Below are 21,593 nucleotides of genomic sequence, written 5' to 3'. Positions count from 1 at the left end.
AAAGGTGGAGGAGGAAGAAGCCATGACTCAGATCTGGGCAGGTGCCCAGGGTTGGAGGGCTCCAAGATCCTGTATGTAGCGCCACTGTAAGGGTTCCACAGACGAGACAGCCCTGCTGGGGTCCCACCAGGTAAGGAAGGGGCTGTGGGAATGAAGGGAGGTGGTTATTGGGCTGAAGAGCAGGGTGGGAGCAGCTGTACCAGCTGGAAGAGGTTCTCCCAATAGTCCTGGGTCATGAGGCGGAAGAGAGCCAGGAAGGCCCAGCTGAAGGTGTCATAGCTGGTGTAGCCATAGTTGGGGTTCCGCCCAGCCTTCATGCACGTGTAACCCTCAGGGCACTTCCTGGGGATGGAATGGGGGCTGGTTTCAGGGAGGGATGAGAGCCCCAACCGGGGGGGGGGCAAATAGGGGACCCCAAGGGGAAAAAATCCTTCAGCCCTGTTTGTGTCCTCCAAACAGAAAAGTGCTCCATCCACACCCAGAGGTTTTCCTTACCTTCCCATCCACCCCAGGTCCTTAGCCCTGATCAGCTACACCCCTGGGGCACCTCTTCCCACGGCCCAGCATCACTCACCCAGCATCACTGCTGTTCCCACAGAGCAGGGCATCGAGGGCACCCTCCAGAAAGTAGAAGTTTGCTTTGGGAGTCAGAGACCACAAAGGAAACATGTCACCACTTGGACACACTGTGGGCACATGGACCCACAGCACACCTGTGATGCATCTGTGTGGACCACACCAAAAGGATGCTCCCTGGGTACCCCTTCCCCTCCTTTATGGGTACGCCTGGTCCTCAGATCTCTGGCTGGATCCATTGCAGGGAACTCAGCTGTAAGTGGTGACAGCTCAGTGTCTAGTGTGATTGCACAGTCAGAATACAGCAGGGAGATGGGGGGAATGTGTCTGCGTGTGCGTGGGACTTGCAGGTCCCTGGGGGACCTGAGGGCTGAGGCCAGGGCAGGCTACGCTCCAGGGTGCCAGGTTGGAGAAGGGCTACCTTTTTCTAATTTGCCAGAAGTCATTAGTAGACCAGTAGTGGCCGTGTGAGGGTGTGTGCCTGTGTGTGTGTGCCCCCGTGAAGTGTGAGTATGTGAACAAATGTGGATGTGTGGGTGCCCGGTGGTAGCCCTACCAGGGAACGCATAGGTTCAGGAATAGGGAATATGGACTATAGTTTTTTATAGTGGAAGCTTCAAGATTTTCAAAGCAATTTGGCATTTCTTGTCACATTAATCCCCTGAGAGAGGTGTTGTCATCTCAGTTTTACTGGTGAGGATTCTGAGGGTCAGGGAGATCAAGTGACTTGTCAGAGGTTACCCCAGTGGTGAGTGATGGATTTACGCTCAGGTCCCCCCCATGCTATTCGTCTCTCAGGGGGCTGATGTTGGGGCTGGGGCCCCCACTGGCCTTGCAGCCTCCATTCTTACCTTCATCACTGATGTAAGCATCCCAGTCAAAGGTGTAGTTGCTGGCCCTGCTCTTCTGGCTGTCCCAGGTGTCATTGCCATACCACGTATCATTGTCGTACCATGTACCGTTGTTGTACCACGTATCATTGTCGTACCACGTGGTGTTGGTGTCATTGAAGGGTGGCGGCCACAGCACACACTTTTGCCGCAGATTTCCCATGAAGAGCTGCAGCCCCACCAGGGCAAAGACACTCAGGCAGAAGACGGTGAGGATCATCACATCTGATAGTTTTTTCACCGACTGGATCAGGGCCCCCACAATCGTCTTCAGCCCTGATGGGAGGGTGGGTGAGAATGTGGATGGGGGAGCAGGCAGGTCTGGGTGCTAGCTCACTCCCCTATCTCTCCAAGCCTGGCCTACTCCCTTTCATCGAGACTTGACTTACTAGGCGCCACTTCCCAAACTAGCCCCACCCTGCTCTGTTTACATCCTCCATCAGGAGCCTCTGAATGGCCAGAGTCTCAGCCACTAGAAGAAGGGACTATAAAGACTTCACTAGGTTGGCGTTCCCAAAGTGTGTTCTATAGGACTCTGACCTCCCAAGCAGTGCCCTTAGAAGGGTGGGGGTGGGGGTGGGGGGAGATTCAATGTATGGAAAAGACTGAGCTGTATATTTTGCTCCTGGAGAGTCATTGTGTAGATCATCTTATCAAAGGCTCTGACAAGTCCTCCAGAAACAAAAAAACTTTCATAGCATGTCTCCTTGGCGTATTTGACCACAGAACCTCTTTCCTTATAATGCCCAGTAACCCCCAAGGAATAGTGGGCTTCCTTCTGGGAAGCTCTAGACTGACTGCACTATCATTGCATTCTGCCCCTTTGGGTGGACAGAGGTCGAAACAACTATGGAATTCCAGGGACCGATTCCCGTCATTTATGGAAGGACCACAACTTCTTCCTTTAGGCCTAATCATAGTATCTCTTGTTTCAATATTAGTTTATTTCTTCTTCTTATCCTGGCATAGACAAGAGGCTCAGCAGCCGAGCCCCAAGGGTGCTTGGAGCGTGGCATTGAGGAGAGGTGTTGTGGCCTTGGCTCAGTGGCCAGCGGGTGGCCTTCGGTAAGCACTTCCCCTATTGAGGAGTCTTGGGGTCTCCTTCCCAAGCTGCAGAATGAGGGCTTTGGTCCAGGGAAGAACTAAGGTACTTTCTAGCATCGAGACTGAACAATTTCCCCTCCTCCCAGAGCCAGCTCTCCATCTCTTTTCAGATCATCTTTCTCTCCTTTAATGAACCTTCTCCAGTTTCAACGCAGGCTTTTTTGAGGGTCTGGATGATCCGGATTCTATTTATTTCCTGCTCCTTGATGCATTACTTTGGACTTGCCTGGGCTGGTGGCTCGGGGGGTAAGCAGTGAGTTCCCTATGGAGCCCTCAGGCCGGGACTTTCCATCACTGATCGCTTTGTCTCAGCCGGAGTTCGCTACTCTGCCGCATCTGCTTATTCTATTTAACACATATGCCTCGTTCCAGGCGGTGTCCTAAGTACCTTATCGATAGTAAAGCATTTAATCCTCATAGCAACCCAGTGCATGGCACTATTATTATCCACGGTTTACAGATACTGGGGCACAGACAGTTTAAGCCACTTGCCCAAGGTCAAAATTAGGAAGTGGTGGAAGTGAGAACTGAACACAGGCAGTCTGGCTCCAGAGTCTAGGCTCTAACCACCTTACCATGCTGCCTTTCAAACACTACCCTCCAGCCCAGGGCCCCTTCTCCTCTCTGGCCATGGAAGCCCCTCTGTGTCCAGGCCTTGGTGTGTGTCTTACACACACAGCCTGGGACTCTCGTGACCCTGGGCCAGGCTCCTGGAACTTGAGTATAGGTTCCGGGCCTGGGCATGGGGGAGGCCTGTGGCCTGTGCACAGGGTCCCTGCACCTCCCCAGTACCTGGGATGACCGTGATGGTTTTCAGGGCCCGCAGCACCCGGAAGGTTCTCAGGGCTGAGATGTTGCCCAAGTCCACAAACTCCGTCACGTACCTGGGGGTGGGGGGGCGTGTTGGGGTGAGGGCTTTGTCAGAGCCAGGGGGGTGGTGAGAGGGTAGCAATCAGGGATCCTTGTAGCTGGGGGTTCCCACAGGGGGCTGGGGTGCAGGTCAACACCCTCAGATTTTTATAGGGGCCTGAGAGTGGGGAAAGACGGCGCAGGGGCTTTGCTGGGGAGTGGGGGTGAAAAAGGCGGCCCAGCTCTCCCAGGGGAACTGGGCTGAGTTGGACACAGTATGTGGAGGGGCAGCAGGAGAGCCCCCGAGCCAGACCCTGGGGATGGTGGCTCCTGGAGTCGTGCCTACGGCTCACTGTCAGCACCCTTGACCCGAGGCCCCTACAGTCCACCCCTCTGAGAGGATCAGCCCGAGACCTGGCCCTCACCCCTCTCCCTCCCTCAGCCTCTGCCCTGGCCCACTGCTCACGCCATCGAGATGACGCAGAAGTCCAGCCAGTTCCAGGGGTCCCGGAGGAATGTGAAGTCATCGATGCAGAAGCCTCGGGACAGCATCTTGATGAGGGATTCAAAGGTGTAGATCCCTGTGAAGGTGTACCTGGCGGAGAGAGGCCGGCCGGGGCCAGGCGTGTCATGCCTGGCCAGGGGTGTGGGTGGCAAAGATGGACCTCCCAGGAGGGAGGGGCACAGAAATGCAATATACCACCCTGGGGCTGAGAACATCAGTGAGCGTGACTGTGTGTGCCACCCTGGGGGCTTAAGGTGTTGATGGCGAACAGTGACAGTACATGTCTCCCTGGAACACAATCCTCAGAGTGCAGACACCTGGGCCGTGTCCCAGGCCAGTGGGGCTGGGGAAGGTTGTTGGGGGGAAAGAGACTTACTCCACGTTCTTGGACCAGGGAGGTGGCTCATTCATGGTCATGAACACGCAGTTGGTCAAGATGGTGATCATGATGAACATGCTGAACAGCGTTGGGGGGAGGGTCAAGGAAAGTGAGGGAGCAGGTGGGGAGGGGAGGTGGACAGAGGGCCTTCTCGCCCAGAACACCCCGTCTTGCTTAGCCCCACCCCCGCCCCACCTCTCTCCACCCCTGCGCATGCCCCACTCGGGCAGGATATGAGTGGATGAGCACCTTGATAGCGCCTCGCCTGACGATGTTGAAGGGGCTCAGCATGTAGAGAGCAGGCGTGGCGGAGAAGCGGAAGATGGCCTTGCCCTTGTTGAGCACAATGAAGGTCTGAGGCAGGGAGAAAGCTGTGAGGCCGGGGACAGGCAGACAGGTGGAAGGTAGACAGACAGGTGGGGGAACCCCCGCCAGGCCCGGACCTTCTTGTCACTGTAGTAGGGGTCCAGGTCCTCCAAGGGGATGCCAATGACCTCCGGCGGGGGGTCCCCGTAGATAAGGGGCAGGCTCTTGCCAGCCTCCAGGTCGCTTCGCGGCTTCCGTTCAGGCTCCTCGATCTCCATCTGTTTGTTCCTCTGCTGCCTGGCCTCCTCCTCCACCATCCGCTGTTCTATGGCTGCCAGGGACTCCGGGGTGAAGGGGCGCAGGCTCTGGGGGCCCAGAGGCACCACGGTGGGCAGAGACGGGCGGGCCATCCTTGCATCCTGGGCTCAGGGGCCAGGAGGGCGGTGGGCAACCGGGGAAGCTGGAACGTGCAGCCCCCCAAGTGCTGAGCGGCCACCCCACCCACAGGCCAGGCTGGGGGGGTGGGCGTACCGGCCCTCTTGGGACTGCAAGGCGCGCCGGCAAGGCCTGTGCACTGCGGCTGCACAGCTGGACACAGGAGCATCACCCCTGAGCCCTGCACCGCATCGCCCCGGCGGAGTGCTGGCTGCCCTCAGGACTGGTGGCAAACCAACCAGACCCTCTTCGGCCTCAGGGACTTGGGGTCAACTCCCCAGTGCCTTCAAATGCCTTCTGCGCCCACGCTCCAGGAACTGGGTGGCTTCAGCCTACAAGGACAGAGAGAATCACAACAGGTTTTTGTGCCCACATGGCCTCTACCCCAACAGAGGCAGAAAGGAGTCAGGTGTGAAATGTGCTGGCGGGCCCAGAGAATAAGCTAAGATGAGGTCCTGCTGGGGTCAGCCTGAAGCAGGAATGGCAGATGGATTTCAGCTGGAGGGCTGACTTGGCTTGGCTGCTATTGGCTGCCAGGAGGTGTGGCAGAGACCATTGAGGTTGCAGCCAGACTCAGTGCAGAGACTGCTGGGATTGATTAGTGATGTCTGCCAGGGGCATGCGGCAGGGGACTGTGGTGTATCAGCCTGTGTTTGCTGTCCCTGGCCTGGGGAAAGGGAAAGATGTGGGGTGTAGAGCATCCTGTCCTGCGCTTTGAGGAACTTTGATATTGGGCTGGAAGAGGGAAGAAGGAAGGGTTCTACACCCTGCAGAGGGTCCCACCAGCTCCCTCCCATGGGACCTGTGGGATCTAACCTGTGAGCATGCAGGGGAGATGGAGCAGGAAGATGCAGGGTGTGTGGGGGGTGGGGGGCGGCAGATGCTAACATGGAAAACGAGGAGGCACATGAAAATCAAGGGCACAAGGAGAGAGACAGTTTCAATGGTGCGGACAGGGCTAGAGCCCCCAAGAACTGTTTTTGCTGGTGGTCCCTGTATGAACTGGGTGGATAAAGGGCACCCACCAGGACCTTCAGAAGCCTGTGAGCACCGTGTGGACTGTGTCTCCTGGGCCAGTCCCTTGGCCTCTGCTGTCCCCTGCCCAGCCGTCCCGGGCCTATTCCCTGTGGAAGGGAGGTAGTGGGTCACTTCTCCCCCAGGCCCTGGGGGATGACCCACATCAGCAGGCAGGCACAGGGAGAGCATAGCAGCCTGGTCACACGTGGCCACCACAGAGCGCACACAGAAGACCCCCCCACCCACCCCAGAGCCACCCAGATCTACACTGGAGGCGGCAGCCTTCTCACTGTGGGCCCACATACCCCAGCAGGGTCCCTGTACGGGCCAGTGCGGGCACTTCCTCACGCTTGGTCAACAGGTGGGGAGGGCGGCCCAGGGAGCAGCCAGAGCCATTGGGCAGAGCTGACCACGCCCCGGGGCTGGCTGCCCAGCTGCTCCCTACCATCATCACCCAGGGAGTTGTGTTTCCTCGGGGATGACTCTGCTCATTCCCACTGACCCTGTCCCCCAGCTGCTCATTGGCCCCATTGTGTGCGTGGGAGTGCGTGTGCGTGAGCACATGTTCACACACACATAAACACACACCCAGCCTGAAACCGCCCCCCACATGGTACCCATAGTTTGCGCCCTGCCCCTTAGCGCACACCTTCCTGCCTTCACTGCCATCACCTGTCCCACGTACATGCCCGCACAAAAGACACTGACCTGCCAGGTGACCCTGGAGGGACCCCATGGCTGCTGGGCTCCCTCCCAGCTCACAGGCCCCTCTTGGCAACAATCCTCTGGGTGATGGTGCCCAGTCTCTCCTATACAGAGCCCAAGCGGCACTACAGACAACCAGAGTCGGACTGGCTCTGGTCTCGGTGCTCAACACTACACTCACTGGAGTCACCAGGGGCCCCCAGGGGACTGCCCCAGTGGCTTCTTCTCGGCTGCCCCTCTGGTCACTCGCCCTCTGCTCTGTGGGCTCCTCCTTCCTGTCCTGGAAGATGCTGCTTCTCCAGGACCTGGGCTGCAACCCCAGTTCACAGCACGTACCTCTCTCTCCCCCTGCGTCTCCTTCTGCGTCACCTCCTTTCCGCGGTCTCTACAGCTTTGTCACATGTGTCCCCACCTCCCTGGTGGCCCCACACCTGTCAAGTCACCATTCCCTTTCATGTGAGTCCCAGACTGCACACCTGTTATGTCAACGGGAATTCACACCTGCTTATATGATTGTGGTATTTGTCTTCCCCACCAAGCCCCCTGTGGGCCGGGTTTGGGGTCGCCACTGAATCCAGTGCCTGGCACATTGGCACCAGATGCCCAGGTGGCACAGGCAGCCTGACACCTCCTCCTCCTGTCCCCCAGCTGGCCCCAAACAGACTCCCCACCTTTCCCTTCAAAATTTGCACTTCACTTAAATTCCTCTCCTCCCATTCCCTCCACCAACCTTGAAGCCACTTCCCATCTGGATGTCTTGTTATGTGAGGGGGAACGCTTCCTCCTTGACTGGCCCGAGGAGGCACGGCTTTGGTTGGTGGCTGAGAGCACCCGGCAGGTACACCCGGCCGGTTCCACGCCCTGCTGATGCTTCCTCCTGATGCTGCCTCATTACCCCTCACCTGCTCTAGTCAAATAACCTCCCACCTGCCACCCTCCGACCCACCATCCACATTTGTAAAATCACAAATCTGGTCATGTCACTCCCCCGCCCCCCTGCCGATTAAGCCTTCAGTGGCTTTCCACTGCTTAATTGCACGTCCGTTCCCCTCCACCGGGCCTTCCGGAGGCTTCCATGATCCGGTCCCTATCTTGCTACCAACACCCTCCCATCCTCTGGCCATGTTGCCTCCATTTTTACAAATGGCCCAAGCTATTGGGTTGGCCAAAACGTTTGTTTGCTTTTTTCCATACGATGGCTCTAGTAATGCTTAGTTGTAGTTAACTTCAGGCAAAACAGTTCTGTTAGATTGTACTGTGACAGCTGCCATATCAGTGTGCATTTTAAAAATACATCAAAACTGGTGAATTTTGGTGCAGCCATCTTAACATTGAAGACGGAAGAAAATGTGCAACATTTTTGGAGTATTATGCTTTATCATTTCAAGAAAGGTAAAAACACAGCTGAAATGCAAAAAAAAAAAAAAAAAAAAAGAGTTGTGCAGTGTATGGAGAAGGTGCTATGACTCAGAACGTGTCAAAAGTGGTTTGCGAAGTTTCTTGGTGCTGCTGACATTTGGCCAAATAATTATTTGCTGCGGGGCCGTCTTACGCATTGGAAGATATTTAGCAGCACCTCTGGCCTCTACCCACTAGAAGCCAATAGTGGGAGATAGCTGACCTATTCAGTATATCCAGATCAATGAAGTTATTGGTGAAAATGAAAAATGCGTCTTTTATGGAAAAAACGTAATGGACTTTTTGGCCAACCCAATATTTTCCATCCTACCCATGACTTTGCTTATGGTCTGTTTGGTTCCTGGAGTACTTCTCTTTTTTGTCTCCCTGGAGAGCTTTAATTTGTCCTTCCAGACTCAACATACACACACACACACAAAGAACCCACTGCCTCCAGGAAGCCTGCCCTGGGCACCCTGACCGAGACGATCAATCCTTGGTGCCAGCAGTGTGTCGAATGCTCAGTAAAACTTTATTGAATGAATGAATGAGTTACAAGAACACTTCCCTTAGCCCCTTTCTCCTTTAAGTGCACCCTGGACCTAAATCATAACTAGAAGCTGTATCTCCTCTGATAGGGCCTCTTCCAGCACTCCCCTCCCCGCACCTCCTACCTCTGAGCTCAGCCCAAGTGCTGGCTGCCATAATCCTTGGGCTTCTTTGAGCCTTTCAGTCCGTTGACCCTGCACTTTCTCCCATTCCATCAGATCCCTTCTTGTCCACTTTCCATTACAAGAGCCTTCCTCACAATCTGGCCCTAGAAAATATCCTCAAGTCTGGCCTTTTCTTTCCTTCCATCCCAGTCCCCTGGGGAAAACCCAGCCTGCCTGTCCCAGCTCTGCCATCCTGAGTCAGCCCCTGGGCAGCTGGACGTTGCTGGAATGAAGGGCCTGGCTGGCTTCATGTTGACTTCATGGCTACAAACTCCAGGTTTGTCCTCCACCCTGTGCTGTAAGTGCCGGTTTCTCTGGTAGCCTCACTTTTCCACTTTCTGGGAACAACTATTTCATGCCTTGGGTTCTTTCCTCAAACCTCCCGCTCTCTTCCCCACGATGCTCCCAGCTGGTGGCTTTGCCTCTAGTCTTCACTGAGAGCCCCGGAGCCATCAAGCCCTGGCAAGTGACACAGCCCTCTTCAATGCCTCGCCCCCTTCTTCCTCCATCCAAAGGCCAGGCCTTCCCCTTGGGCGCAGGCCCCCACCCACCGCCCCTTCCCAAGGACCTTGTTCTCTAGCTGTCTCCTCCCTGCCACCATCAACCTCTTCCTTCTTTAAAATAATGGCGACCGTGACAAAAACCACCGTCCTGGCCTCACACCTCGCTTTATCCATCGCCCTGTTGTTCTGTTCCTCTTCACACACCAACTTCTTGGAAAGTGTCTACACCAGCTGTCTTTACTTCCTTACCTTTCATTCGCTCCCCAACCCATTCCAACCTGGCTTCCGTTCCCCCAACTCAACTGAAACGGCTTCTGTCAAGTCACTAGCACCCTCCCTGTTGCCAAGTCTGCTGAGCACGTTTCTGTCTTCACCTCCCTCGGCGGCCTCTCAGGAGCATTCAACCCAGTTGGCCACAGCCCCCTCTGGAATGCTCTGTTCTCTCGGCCTCCATGAGAGCACACCCATGGTTTCCCTCCCGCCTCTCTGGCTGTTCCTTCTCAACTTACTCTGCTTGTCCCTCTTTCTAAAGTTTCTCAAGACTTAGTCTGGGTCTGGATGGCGTCATGCCTATGACTGTAAATAGCGTTACAGGAATACGATAAACTTCTCCTTTGAACCCTAGACTAATACATTCAGCTGGCTACTGGCCCACTCCATGTGTGGAGCTAACAGGCATCCCCGCCTACAGTGTCTGGAATGACACACCTGTGTTCTTTCCACAGTCTGTTCCACCCTCAGTCTGTTCCACCCACGGGCTGTTCCACCCTCCGTCTGTTCCACCTTCAGGCTGTTCCACCCACGGGCTGTTCCACCCACGGGCTTCCTCAACCGGGGAAATGGCACCACCATCCACCTTGTTGCTCAAGTCAAAAATCGGGGTGCCTCTTGGAATTCTCTTTTTATCCTTCGCCTTCTACACCCAATCTGTCCAACGTTCTGTTACTACCATCTCAAAAATATCCTTACCCTCACCTTTTCCGCCCTGCTCCATATCACAATTATTTCTTGCAATAGTCTGTTTCCCACTAACTGCTTTTGTCCTGCCCCCTCCAAACCAGTCCTAGAAATCAGCCAATGATCTTCTTTTTACATTTTAAAAAATTTATTGATTTTATATATAGAGAGAAAACATCAATTTGTTGTTCTACTTATTCATACATTCACTGGTTGATTCTTGCATGCGCCGTGACCAAGGATCGAACCTGCAACCTTGGCCTATCAGGACAACACTCTAACCAGCTGAGCTCCCTGGGCCAGGGCCTGATGATCTCTCAAAAACAAGAAACAAATCATGTTTCTCCTGCTTAAATTTCTCCAGTAACATTTTGTTCCGCTTAGAATAAAACCTAAATGTCTTACGATCCAGCCCCTGCCTCTCTTGACCTCTGTTTCCTGACCTCTCCTCCCTGCTTACTCTGTCCCGGGCCCCCTGACCTTCCCAGCTCCTTGACCTCTACTAGCATATATGCCTTTGAGCCTTTGCTCGCCTCCCAATTCACACAGCTGTTCCTTCTCACCCCTGGTCTAAACTCAATTGTCTCTTCTCCAAGAAGTTTTCTCCTCCTCCAGTCTCTAGTACAGTCCCCTATATTTTCCCTGACGTTTAAAAAAAAAAAAAAGAGTGCCCTGTAATTGGTAATTGCCTGTGTGTATTTGACTGATTTATTGGTCTGTCTCCTCCACTAGACTGAAATGCCGAGAGGGCAGGGACTATGTCTGAGTCACCATGGCCAGTTCCGGTCCTGGATGCATAGTAGGCTCTCAGTACGTGTTTGCTAAAAGAATGAGTGGATGAAGCCTTGGATCCAGATCATTCCAGGGATAAAATGGGTTCTGATATATTCCATCCATCCATCCATCCATCCTGCTCATAAGCCAGAGCTGAGCTAGCCTGCAGCAGGACTCAAAGACGTCCCAGCTGGGCATCCTGCCTTCTGAGAGCTGACAGCTGGGCAGAAGGAGACATAGGCACATGGAACCATGACGTGAGGAAAAAGTGATGCCCACCGTAAAGCGGGGAGGTGCTTGTGCAGCAGCATTCAGGTGGCTTGGTCATCACTTCCAGATCGGGGAAGGAAAGGTGTGACTTTTCATTTGAGCCTCAAAGATGAGTAGGTTATGAACACAGGGAAATGGAGGGGAAGGACACTCCAGAGAGAGGGAACAGCGAGAGCAAAGACAGAGGCAGGCAGGACACAGGAACTACATGGTGTCAGCCTATGTTTAGGAATTTGGGGGAGGTGTGTTGCAAAGCTGGGTCAGGGCCTTGAGTGACAGGCCTGGGAGTCTGAATTTGGTACTGCAGCCTTGGAGGGCCCCTCATGGGGGTGGACCAACATGTATGTGCCTTCTGCCCACCCTCCCAATGTGTTTAGAAAGATGGGACAAGCTGTGCTGGGCACCAGGGGAAGAATAAAAGAACACCTGTGATGTATGCACAGTGACTTTCCGGCAGGGACAACATGACAAGCCCCATATCATGGACTGGGTGTCATGTTGGCAGATCTCCATGTGGCGTCTCCAGCCACAGCCTGGTGTAAAAGGAGCCACCAGGATAGCTCAAACCCTCCTCCTTCTACCAGCCAAAAAGATCAGACTGCAGCCTCGGCCCTTGGCCTCCAATGTGGCTCCTGGAGGCTTCCGGGGGCTCCAGGAAACCTCTCCCCACTGAATTTAAGAATGTTGGAGTTGCAAGGACCCAAGAGATCAATGAATCCAACTCCCACATTTTACAGATGGGGAAACTGAGGCCCAGGGAGGAACAAACTCTCCTCAGATCACACATTCGCGTATCGTAGGCTGGATTTCAATCCACTTGGCCATGCTCACCTGTGCTTCAGATCACACATTTATTCATTCAACAAACATTTCCTGAGCATCTGCTCTTTGCCGGGCTCTGTCTGGGAGCCAGAATAGAGCAGCGGCAAAGTCCCTGTCCTCACTGAGCTTGCATTCCAGAGGGAGGAGGAAGATAATAAATAGGAAAGCAAATAAGATAATTTTAGAGAGTGATAAGTGAGAGGCCAAGCCAAAATTAAAACCCAGCTCCCTGGGTGCCGGGGCCAGAGCCCATTTAGTAAGTGAGAAGCCCCACTGGAAGCTCTGTCAAAACGGAAGTTTGGGCAGGAGTGGTGGGTAAAGTCAGGCCATCTTAGGAGCCTGGAGGTGGTAAGCAGTAGGAATGGGTGGGGGAGGAAGAGTTGGGAATGGGCGGGGGCAGGCGGGGCCAGCTGTCCTCAGGCAGCAAGCCGAGAGTGAGGACGCTGGAGGGTGAGGCAGCCCAGCATTGTCTCTCTCCCTCTGTGGGACTGCCAGAATGGAACACCCAATTCCAGATATAGTCTGACCACAGAGAGAGGCCTTTTCTCCCTGGCCTGGGCACCTTTTGTATTCATTCATCCCAATGTGGCATTTGCTTCTTCAGCAGCCCACTCACAAGGTGGAGTTTGCAGTCACCTCTGATCATCTCACGAGCTGTAGTCAAACTACATCTTCCCCAACCTGTAAACTGTGCCATTGATTTTTCTTTTTTAAATAGAAGTGGACCTCAAAAAATATTTGCAAATTGAATCCAAGAGTGCATAAAAAGAATTATGCACTGCAACCAAGTGGGACTTATCCCAGGTCTGCAAGACAGGTTGAACGTTAGAACATCAACTGATGTACTGTATTTTTCGCACTATAAGACGCACCTGACCCTAAGATGCACCTAGGTTTAGAGGAGGAAAACAAGAAAAAAATATTCTGAACCAAATGGTGTGCTAAAATACTTAATAAAATATAACAGAATAATATTTCAACCATCTAAAGTGAACAGCAGTCAACAGTGGTATTAAGAACCGTCATCACTGTCATTAATAAATGAGGAGAGACTAAGGTTCAAGTACTCATCTAGTTTTCTGGAAACCTCAGGTCAGGTAATACACATCACAATCTGTGACGCAATATTTGCTCCATAAGATGCACAGACATCTCCCCCCACTTTTGGGGGGGGGGAAAGTGTGTCTTATGGAACAAAAAATACAGTAATTCATCACATCAATAGGCTAAAGAAGAAAACCCACATGATTATACTGTATTAATAAATGCAGAAAAAAAGCATTTGACAAAATCCAATATCCATTCATGATCAAAACTCTAGTAAACTAGGAATAGAGCAGATCTTCCTCAACCTGATAAAGAACACTTACAAAAAACCTACAGTTAACATAGTACCTAATGGTGAGAAACTAGAAACTTTGCCACTAACATCAGGAACAAGGCAAGGATGTCACCTCTCACCACTCCTTTTCAAAAACATACTGGATGTCCTAGCTGATGAAATAAGACAAGAAAAGGAAATAAAAGGTATACTAATTAGGAAAGAAGAAATAAAACGGTCTTTGTTTGCAGGTGACATGATTGCCTATGTATGAAATTCAAAAGAATTGGCCAAAAACAAAAACAAAAAACTCCTGGAACTAATAATGATTATAGTAATGTTTCAGAATGCAAGCTTAATGAAAATCCAGGTGTAGGATTTTACATCTACCTCTACTTAAGTTCCCCTGTCCATTGTACTTCTTTAGCTCCAACCTTTTGTGCAGGCCTGTTGGGTCTTGATTTTTCCCTCTCAGTTCAAGGTTGCCCGTCACAGTTGGGTGTCTGTGATCCCGATTATCCCAAATTATTGGCCACACAAGGCTCAGGACATACATGACCACTCCTCTCCTTCCTGCCCACATATGCTTCTAGAATCTTCTCTCCTAGCACACATATGCTTTCAAGGAGGGTCCTTCAAGCATCCAGAAGCCCACCTAGCTGCACAGCATCAGCCCGAAATCCCCCAAGAGACCTCAGCCAAAACCACCGTCGGCCTAGGATGTAAAAGCTGCTGTGACAAACGCTCCTGAAGGTGGAAAACAGATGTGACCTGCCCCTCCCAGCTGTCCAGAGGATGCAGAGGCAGCGTGCTGACCTTGCTCAGGCCCCAGGCCCCCCATCCTTCCTGCCAACCAAGCATGTTCCTCATCCTCAGCAAAGCTTCTGGTCACCCACCAGAGTCTGGCTGTTAGGTTTCTCTGCAGATTGGGAGCAAAATTACCCAGAGCTCTATGTGGCCAGTGCAGACCCCTCCAGCGTCACCTGCAGTGGGGGCTGAGACTTGAAACTTTCTGGGAGATTGAAACAAGCCCAAACTTTTTCTGTCCTGACCAAAGACAGCATCTGGCATCCGGGTGACCTACTTCCCAAATTCCTACATTCCTGCTGTGGCCTAACTCCAAGAATACAAAATGGACCCCCAAGTTTCCCTAGTTGTAAATCTCAAGTCACAGTTTTTTCTCAGCTAGGGCGGGGGCGGGGGGTGATGGGAGGGTAGTTGTGTTGTTTCTCTGTCAGCACTTAGAGCCTTGGCCTTGACGGGCCAGGGGCCTGGAGGAAGTCACTGGGTGGCCCCCCTCCTGGCCTAACATTCCCTGCAGAGGAAGTTGGCTCCCAGAGGGCTTGGAGTGTGGCCCGAAGCCCAGAGCCTAGTGCAGAAATCTCCGGACTCTCAGGAGCCCTGAGAGTTCTGGAAACAAGCAGGGTCACACGGGGTTCTCTTGGGGAGGGGTGGGCTGATGCTGATTGCTTTTCGTATGGGACCCTCCCTGGGCCAAAACAAGGCCCCCTTTTAGGCGCTTGATTCAACCAGCCTGACGACTTGTCCTCCCTCAGGGGTAAGAATGATAGTGGCCGCCACATTTATTTTGCACTCACTGTTTGCCAAAGTTCGCTTCCTATTCCTATTCAGGGTATATTGGCAGCCCCCCCACCGCTGTGCTCTGCCAATTCCCAAAGGCTCTTTAAGGACATTGGTTAGCTTTTCCTCAACTTGCTTCCTTCCTCCTCCCAAACCTGACCTTTTCCCTCCATCCAGAGTGTTTCTGGTTGGCTGGAGACTCGATGAAATGAAAGCCCACAAAGGGGCTGTGCTTGCGTTTTGTGAGCTGCTCCCTCCGTCCTGCTAACTCCTCTCAGCTCATCTGTGGGCCCTGGAAGTCTTTTCTCCCCAGAAGCAAAGGCCTGAGAGAGACTTTCTCCTTCCGAGACTGAGCCTTAAATCAGGGCTGTATCTCATCTCAAAATATAGAACTCCCCTGGCTGGTGTGGCTCAGTGGATTGAGTGCTGACCTGCGAACCGCCAGTTCAATTCCCAGCCAGGGCACAGGCCTGGGTTGCGGGCCAGGTCCTCAGTTGGGGGCATGCGAGAGGCAACCACACATTGATGTTTCTCTCCCTCTCTCCCTCCCCTTCCCTCTCTCTAAAAATAAATAAAAGCTTTAAAAATAAAAAAGAATATATATATATACTTGCCCTGGCTGGTTTGGCTCAGTGGATTGAGCATCGGCCTGCGAGCTAAGTGTCGCTGGTTCGATCTTCCAGTCAGGGCACATCAGAGAAGGAAAACTCTGACTCCAAAAAACCTCCGCTGCCTTGCGGCATACCTCTTCAGGGGAAAGGCTAAGGGAGTAAACCCCGACAGAAAATCCAGAGCCGGAGTCCCTAAGGCGGTTTGACGTTGTAGTCAACACCGGCAACTCCTGCGGCGCACCTGAAGCCAAGCTGTATTGACTCCGTCTTTCCCTTGGACCCTTCAGCTGCGAAGAGAAGGGGGGTCTGCTGCATGGGCAACAGCAGACCCTCCATATCACCCTGCCCAGGCTCTGTAGCTTCAGCTTCACTGGAGAGGACACTCCAGCGTCATCGCAAGATGTCGATTCAACACGGGAGGAGACAGATACCGTGTCACTCCCGAGTCGGACTGCACAGCCATTCTCGGCGGTGCAGATAGACTCTTAAGAAGCTACACCATCGTCTCTCGAGACGGACGGCTGCCGATGATGATGATGATATATATATACAGAATTCCAAGCCTCACTCAGCTTGGGAAAGAATCTATTTGGGGTGAAGGGGTTGGTTCCTCCAGTCCCCAAATCTCAGCATGGTTGTGCTGGCAGATTCGGGCCAATGAAGTGGCGGCTTAAGAAATATTTCTTGATGAACAGTGGTCATGGATACATTCATTTGTTGCTTACAGCGTGCCAGGCGCTGTTCCGAGTGCTTCGGATCCATCATCCCAGCTAACGAGTGGCAGAGCAGGGATTCAAATGCAGCTCTTTGAAGCCAAACCCATGTGCCTGCTACTGCAAACGCTGTCTCCCTCCAGCCTTTGGAGAACTGGCTGGGCACATCTGCTCTCCCCCCCGGCACAGGGCACCCATGCGGAGGTCCCATCCAGGGTGCCCCCTGGGGTGGTCTGATCCTCACCTGTCCGTTCTCTGCAAAGGAAAGACCCGAGTACTTGGGCCAAGCCCCCAAATAGCGTGGGCTGGGGTGGGTGTCTGGCAGGCCCTGGCAGGAGCAAGGTCAGGTTGTGAGCTGTGGGTGGCGGAGCCTACAGGTCAACACTTTGATAGAGTCTTCCTTGAGGTTTGTTTTTTATTTGCACTAATCAACCCTCATATACTCCCAACTCCCTCTGCCGCCCACCTGGGTGAGTGTAAGTATACACACACACACACCCCTTGCTCCTGTGAGTCCTTTCCCAGCTGCTCCAACAGCAGGAGGCTGGTTAGGTCAGGCCTGGGGCTTCCTACCCTCTGTTGGTTCAGCAGTTTCTAAGGAGTCACCAAGCATGGTGGCCCAGGCTCCATGGGAGCCCCCTTGGACCTGTGTGTGTGCCCCCTCTCTTACATGTCTAGGGCCACCTTGCGGCCCTTGGGCAGACTATCCCCTGCACACAGGGCGGCCTCCCACCACCCCTGGCCCCCCACGCCTGCTCCTACCTGGCTGCCCCCCAGAGGCCAGCCTCTGCTCTCCTCTCGCTCCACCCCGCGCCCTGGCCCCTCCCACATCACAGCTGACGGGCCTTCTTCCTGCCTTGCGTCCATCAAGAAGCCAAGAAGAGGACTCCGCAAAACTGATCCTGAGCCTGGAAAATTCCAGGGCCGACCTGTCTCCCTAGTCCCTCCACCAACCCTTAACCATCTTGGTAGGGTGGGCTTTGAGCTCGGGCCCCAGCCAAGCCCTAAGAGTTGGGGTCACGGTCACCAGCACTAGGAGGAGCGACCCTCTAGCTCCCTGAGGAACGCGGGCCTGTGACCTGAAACCCCCAAGAAAGGCCGATGGACTGTGTCCTGCTCTCCACCAGCCACTCGCTCGCTGCCACTCGCTCAGAGAACTTTGCTCAACCGCAGAAGCTCCTCCAGGATGTTTTCTCACCAGCTGCCCTGGTGAGAGGTCCTTCTCCAAAATTAGGCCGAAGGAGCCCTTACAAGCCTCAGAAAAGGCGAGGCTCACCGGCTGGCCTTGCTGAATCACGGGCCGGAGGGGCTCTGCTTTGCTGTTTTGGCTCCACCGCTCTGAGCGACCACGGCAGCGTTTGTGAACTTGGGAGCCCCGGCCCCTAGGGGAAGCAGCTCTGCGGTCCTTTCATAAAAGGACCCCTCTCCCCTGAAAAATATACCCCTGGAGCTACGCAGGGATAAGGTTGTCCTGCCTCCTGCCGGGCAGCCCCTCTTGCTGCTCCTTCCCGATCTATTACCCCACAACCCCCACAACAGCCAACAGTCCTTGCGGAGTCACAGCCCGGTAACGCGGCGCTAGTTAACTGCTGGGTAACATTCCTGTAGAGCAGGCTAGTTAGCTACTGGTTAACACTTCTATAGAGCGGGCTAGTTAACTGCTGGATAACATTCCTATAGAGTGAGCTAGTTAACTACTGGTGAACACTTCTGTAGAGTGGGCTAGTTAACTACTGGTGAACACTTCTGTAGAGTGGGCTAGTTAACTACTGGTGAACACTTCTGCAGAGCAGGCTAGTTGCCACACACTGTTCTGGGCACCTCACACATCATGAGCTCACTTAATTCTCATACGATCCTATTATTATCGTTCCATTTCACAGATGAGGAAACTGAGGTGCAGAGCAGGTGCGTAACCCTCCTCCCACCCTGAGGTTATTTACATAGTAAACCAGGGCTGGAAGCCCAACTCTCCACTCTTGAAGGAGATCTTGGCCTTTAACCACCAAGCCATATTGCCATGATGTTCTAGGGCCTGTCTGGTGGGGGGTTCACACACCAGTTAAAATCAAAGTGGGGATGGGTGACTATTGTACTTTTCATCTCTGCTAGGGGTCTTGTGAGGAGAGGGGCAGCCCTGGGCTCCTAGAGCCCCTCCTGCTCCTTCTGCTGACCCATCCCCCCCAGTCAAGGAGGGCTGTTGACTGAAAACTGCAGGGAATATAAATAGCTGTTGCTGATGAGGCAGACTGGGGGCCAGAGCACATGCAAGGCCTGGGGCAGCAGCAGTGGAGGTGGAGGGAACCTGGGATTCCCCAGCTCTGCAAGCACCTCCTGATGGAGGTCCGGGAACCCTGGCCTGTCGCTGCCACTGCAAAGCTGGGGACACACAACCCTAGGGCTGCCCCTGGGAACCTGCTGCCCCCTGAGTCTCGGTAATGAGCTCTGCCCGCACCCAGCCTGGATGAGGGCGAGCTCCTCCCTAGGGAGCAGTGGCCTTGGCCACTGTGGACAGAGTCCTGCTGCTCACTAGCGTGTGCCCCTGGTAAGTGACCAGACCCCCTGGCCTGAGCTCTCCTGGGAGGAGGAGTCAGGGGGCTGGGGGCGTGTGTAACCTGTACTGTGGTTGTTGAAACCCACCCTCTGCTGTCCCCTCCTGCCTCCCTACCTCCGCTCTGAGGCCCCAAGTCTCAGATTTTTAATTTCTCTTCAATGCATCTCTCTCCCGTCACGTGGAGAGATTCTTCCCAGTCCTCTCTGTAAAGTCCAATCCCGTCTCTCTTCTCCTCAGAGCCCCCCACCCTCTCCCTGTCATTATCTACACTTTGTTCTGGTGGCCAGAGTTGCCCCCAAAGGTAGGGCCCTTGTGAGGACCACTCCCAACTCTGGCCCAGCGTTGTCTTCAGCATCAGCTCAGGGAGTCCCCTTGGCCTCGGCCTGGGGTTGGGGCACAGAAACCTTGGTAACGGAGGCTGTGGAGCAGCCCTCACACCTAGGCCAGCCTAGAGCTGGGGAGATGACCTCAAGTCCTGACTTCCTACTCCACGCAGGTTCCCACCCAGAAGTGACAAGCAGGGCCTGGCTGGTACAGGCCCACCTAGGAAGGACCCTTAATTACCTTCTTCAAACCTTGCTGAAGTTCCAGCCAATCCCTTGAGAGAAGGCTGGGAGGAAGATGAGGGTGGAAGCTTGGGTCATGTCTGGGCCCCTGTGTTGTCCCCCACAGGTGATGTGGCTTCAAATACTAGTGCAATGACCGTAACTGTCCACACCAATGGCACAGAGGTGAGGCCGCCAGCCACCAGAAGAATTATGAGGGTCCTGGGAGAACCAGCCCCCTCTGCCTTCAACCCCAGCCCTGCACTCCAGGCTCATCCTAGCTTTGTCCAGGGTCTCGGGGGGCAGTCACAGCCTTGGTCACAAATGAGAGACAACAATGCCCACCCCTGGCTCCACCCCACCTCTCTCCAGACTAGTCAGACCCAACCAGAAACTTGTTTCTAGCTCTTCTCCCAAGCTGGTTTATTCTTAGGGGCTGAATTAAATGGTCTTCAAGGCTCCTTTGGGCACTAACCTTCCCAGGACCTGAGATGATTTATCTCTGGGCAGGCTCCTGCTGCAGGTGGTACGGATAGGATGGGGCATGTCTAGTCCCCACCTCGAGGGCTGCCTCCCCCCGGTGGGGCTCTGTGAGCCCTCATTTTGACCTGGTCCCTTGCCCTGACCCCATTCCCCTAGCCGGGGGGTTGGGGTGGGCAGCAGGCACAGTACTTAACCCAGTGGACTGGGAAGGGGCTCAGGTCCCTTGGAAAGCCCAAGCAGCCTTCACCCCACCCTCAGGGCCCTCTACACAGGACTTCCCAATCTTTTGGACAAATGTCCCCCAACTGATGAGCAACAACCCTCACACCCCACTGCCTGTCAGCTCCACATGCCGCCAAACGCTATCCCATGATCCCCCGGCTCTGCTCAGACCGGTCCTCCTCTGCTAGCCACTGCCCACCCTTGTTCCCCGTGTCTGGGGTGCCCAGCTCTGCCAGCAGGGAGCCGGGAGGGGGCCACACTCGGCCCTCACACAGCACCCCTGCCCAGGACTCCTGCCCCCCACGCTGGCCCTGAGTCTCCTCCTGAGTCCCCGAGAGCCCCTTCAGGTCAGACCCCATCCTTTTTCCTCTCTGCTTGCTTTCGGGCCCCTCCTTCAGCCCCCTCCCCTTCCTGGCTCCGGCTCTGGCTCCGGCTTCTCCTGGAAAGGAGCCCAACTCTGCCCCAAGCGGGTGGGGAGGCTGGGCGGCGGGCTGAGCCCCGCGGGCGGCGCAGCCTGAGAAGTGTCCTCTGCTGGCATCTCGCAGATTCCTGTTCCAGCAGAGCAAAGGAGCCGCCCGCCACCCCCACCCCCGGCCTCCTGCCGCCCTCCTCCCCCCACACCCCTGCCTTCACGCTGCGAACAGGCTGAGCACAGACATTGCTTTGGCTCCTCCACTCCCCTCTCCTGAAAAACGCACCCCAGTCTCTGTCCCTTGGGTCACCCTGTGCCCATCCGGAGCCAAGCCTTAGCCACTGGGCCATTTGTGACCAGGGTAAGGACCCTTGCTGAGGGCAGGACAGCCAACCAGTCAGGGGCCCAGACAACAGATGACAGGGTACAGAGAGGCAAGTTTGGGGCAAAAGGTCAAGGCACCAGGAGCTTCGGCAGGGGCAGCCGAAGAGCAGGGCCCGGTGTGGGCAGGAGGACAGCAGTGCCCAAAACAAAGTGGTGACTTCCTCAGAGCCACACTGGGCTTGGGGCCAGGGTGCCCTGCCCCTCAGGGTGCCCTGCCCTTGGGGTGCTGGGCCCAGGAGGGGTGTGGAGGGGCTCAGTACTCACTGTTGGTTGGGAGCAGAGTGCTTGCTGTCATGCCCACCTCGGGCTGAGGCTTGACTCAGGGGGACTTGGCCAGGGGGCCGGGCCGGCGGGGACAGCTGCTGCTGCTGATGTCACAGGGTCATGAGTGAAACCTGAGGACTGGGCCGATCTTCAGGTGGGAGCCTCAGCCGGACTTGCCTCATTGGGTGTGTTTGGGCACAGCCTGGGGCGGCCTGGGCTGGGGGCCCACTGACCGCGGAGTGGCGGTGTGACACGCTTGCCCACTCCCACATGCACACGCACACTCACTGGGACACACGG

At 54.6% G+C, this 21,593-nt stretch overlaps 1 protein-coding gene across 1 annotated transcript in view; it reads right to left on the bottom strand.

The window, feature by feature from the left end:
- The window catches only part of SCN4A (sodium voltage-gated channel alpha subunit 4), a 44,730-nt gene extending 23,362 nt beyond the window's left edge, over window positions 1-21,368 (bottom strand). The window contains exons 1-9 of the mRNA XM_090292652.1: window positions 21,294-21,368; window positions 4,747-5,376; window positions 4,540-4,657; window positions 4,301-4,391; window positions 3,886-4,014; window positions 3,363-3,454; window positions 1,428-1,742; window positions 575-638; window positions 201-342 (exon numbers count right to left, since the gene is read on the bottom strand). Coding sequence (XP_090148778.1) covers window positions 201-342; window positions 575-638; window positions 1,428-1,742; window positions 3,363-3,454; window positions 3,886-4,014; window positions 4,301-4,391; window positions 4,540-4,657; window positions 4,747-5,019 — 1,224 coding nt within the window. The 5' untranslated portion in view covers window positions 5,020-5,376; window positions 21,294-21,368. The remainder of the gene's footprint in view (window positions 1-200; window positions 343-574; window positions 639-1,427; window positions 1,743-3,362; window positions 3,455-3,885; window positions 4,015-4,300; window positions 4,392-4,539; window positions 4,658-4,746; window positions 5,377-21,293) is intronic.
- Between the last annotated feature and the right edge of the window lie 225 nt (window positions 21,369-21,593).

Source organism: Furipterus horrens, unplaced genomic scaffold, assembly GCF_987537825.1.
Source record: "Furipterus horrens unplaced genomic scaffold, mFurHor1.1.pri manual_scaffold_11, whole genome shotgun sequence".
Lineage (NCBI taxonomy): Eukaryota > Metazoa > Chordata > Mammalia > Chiroptera > Furipteridae > Furipterus > Furipterus horrens.
The sequence above is the reverse complement of the archived record's forward strand: the minus strand, read 5'-3'. Positions and strand labels throughout refer to the sequence as shown.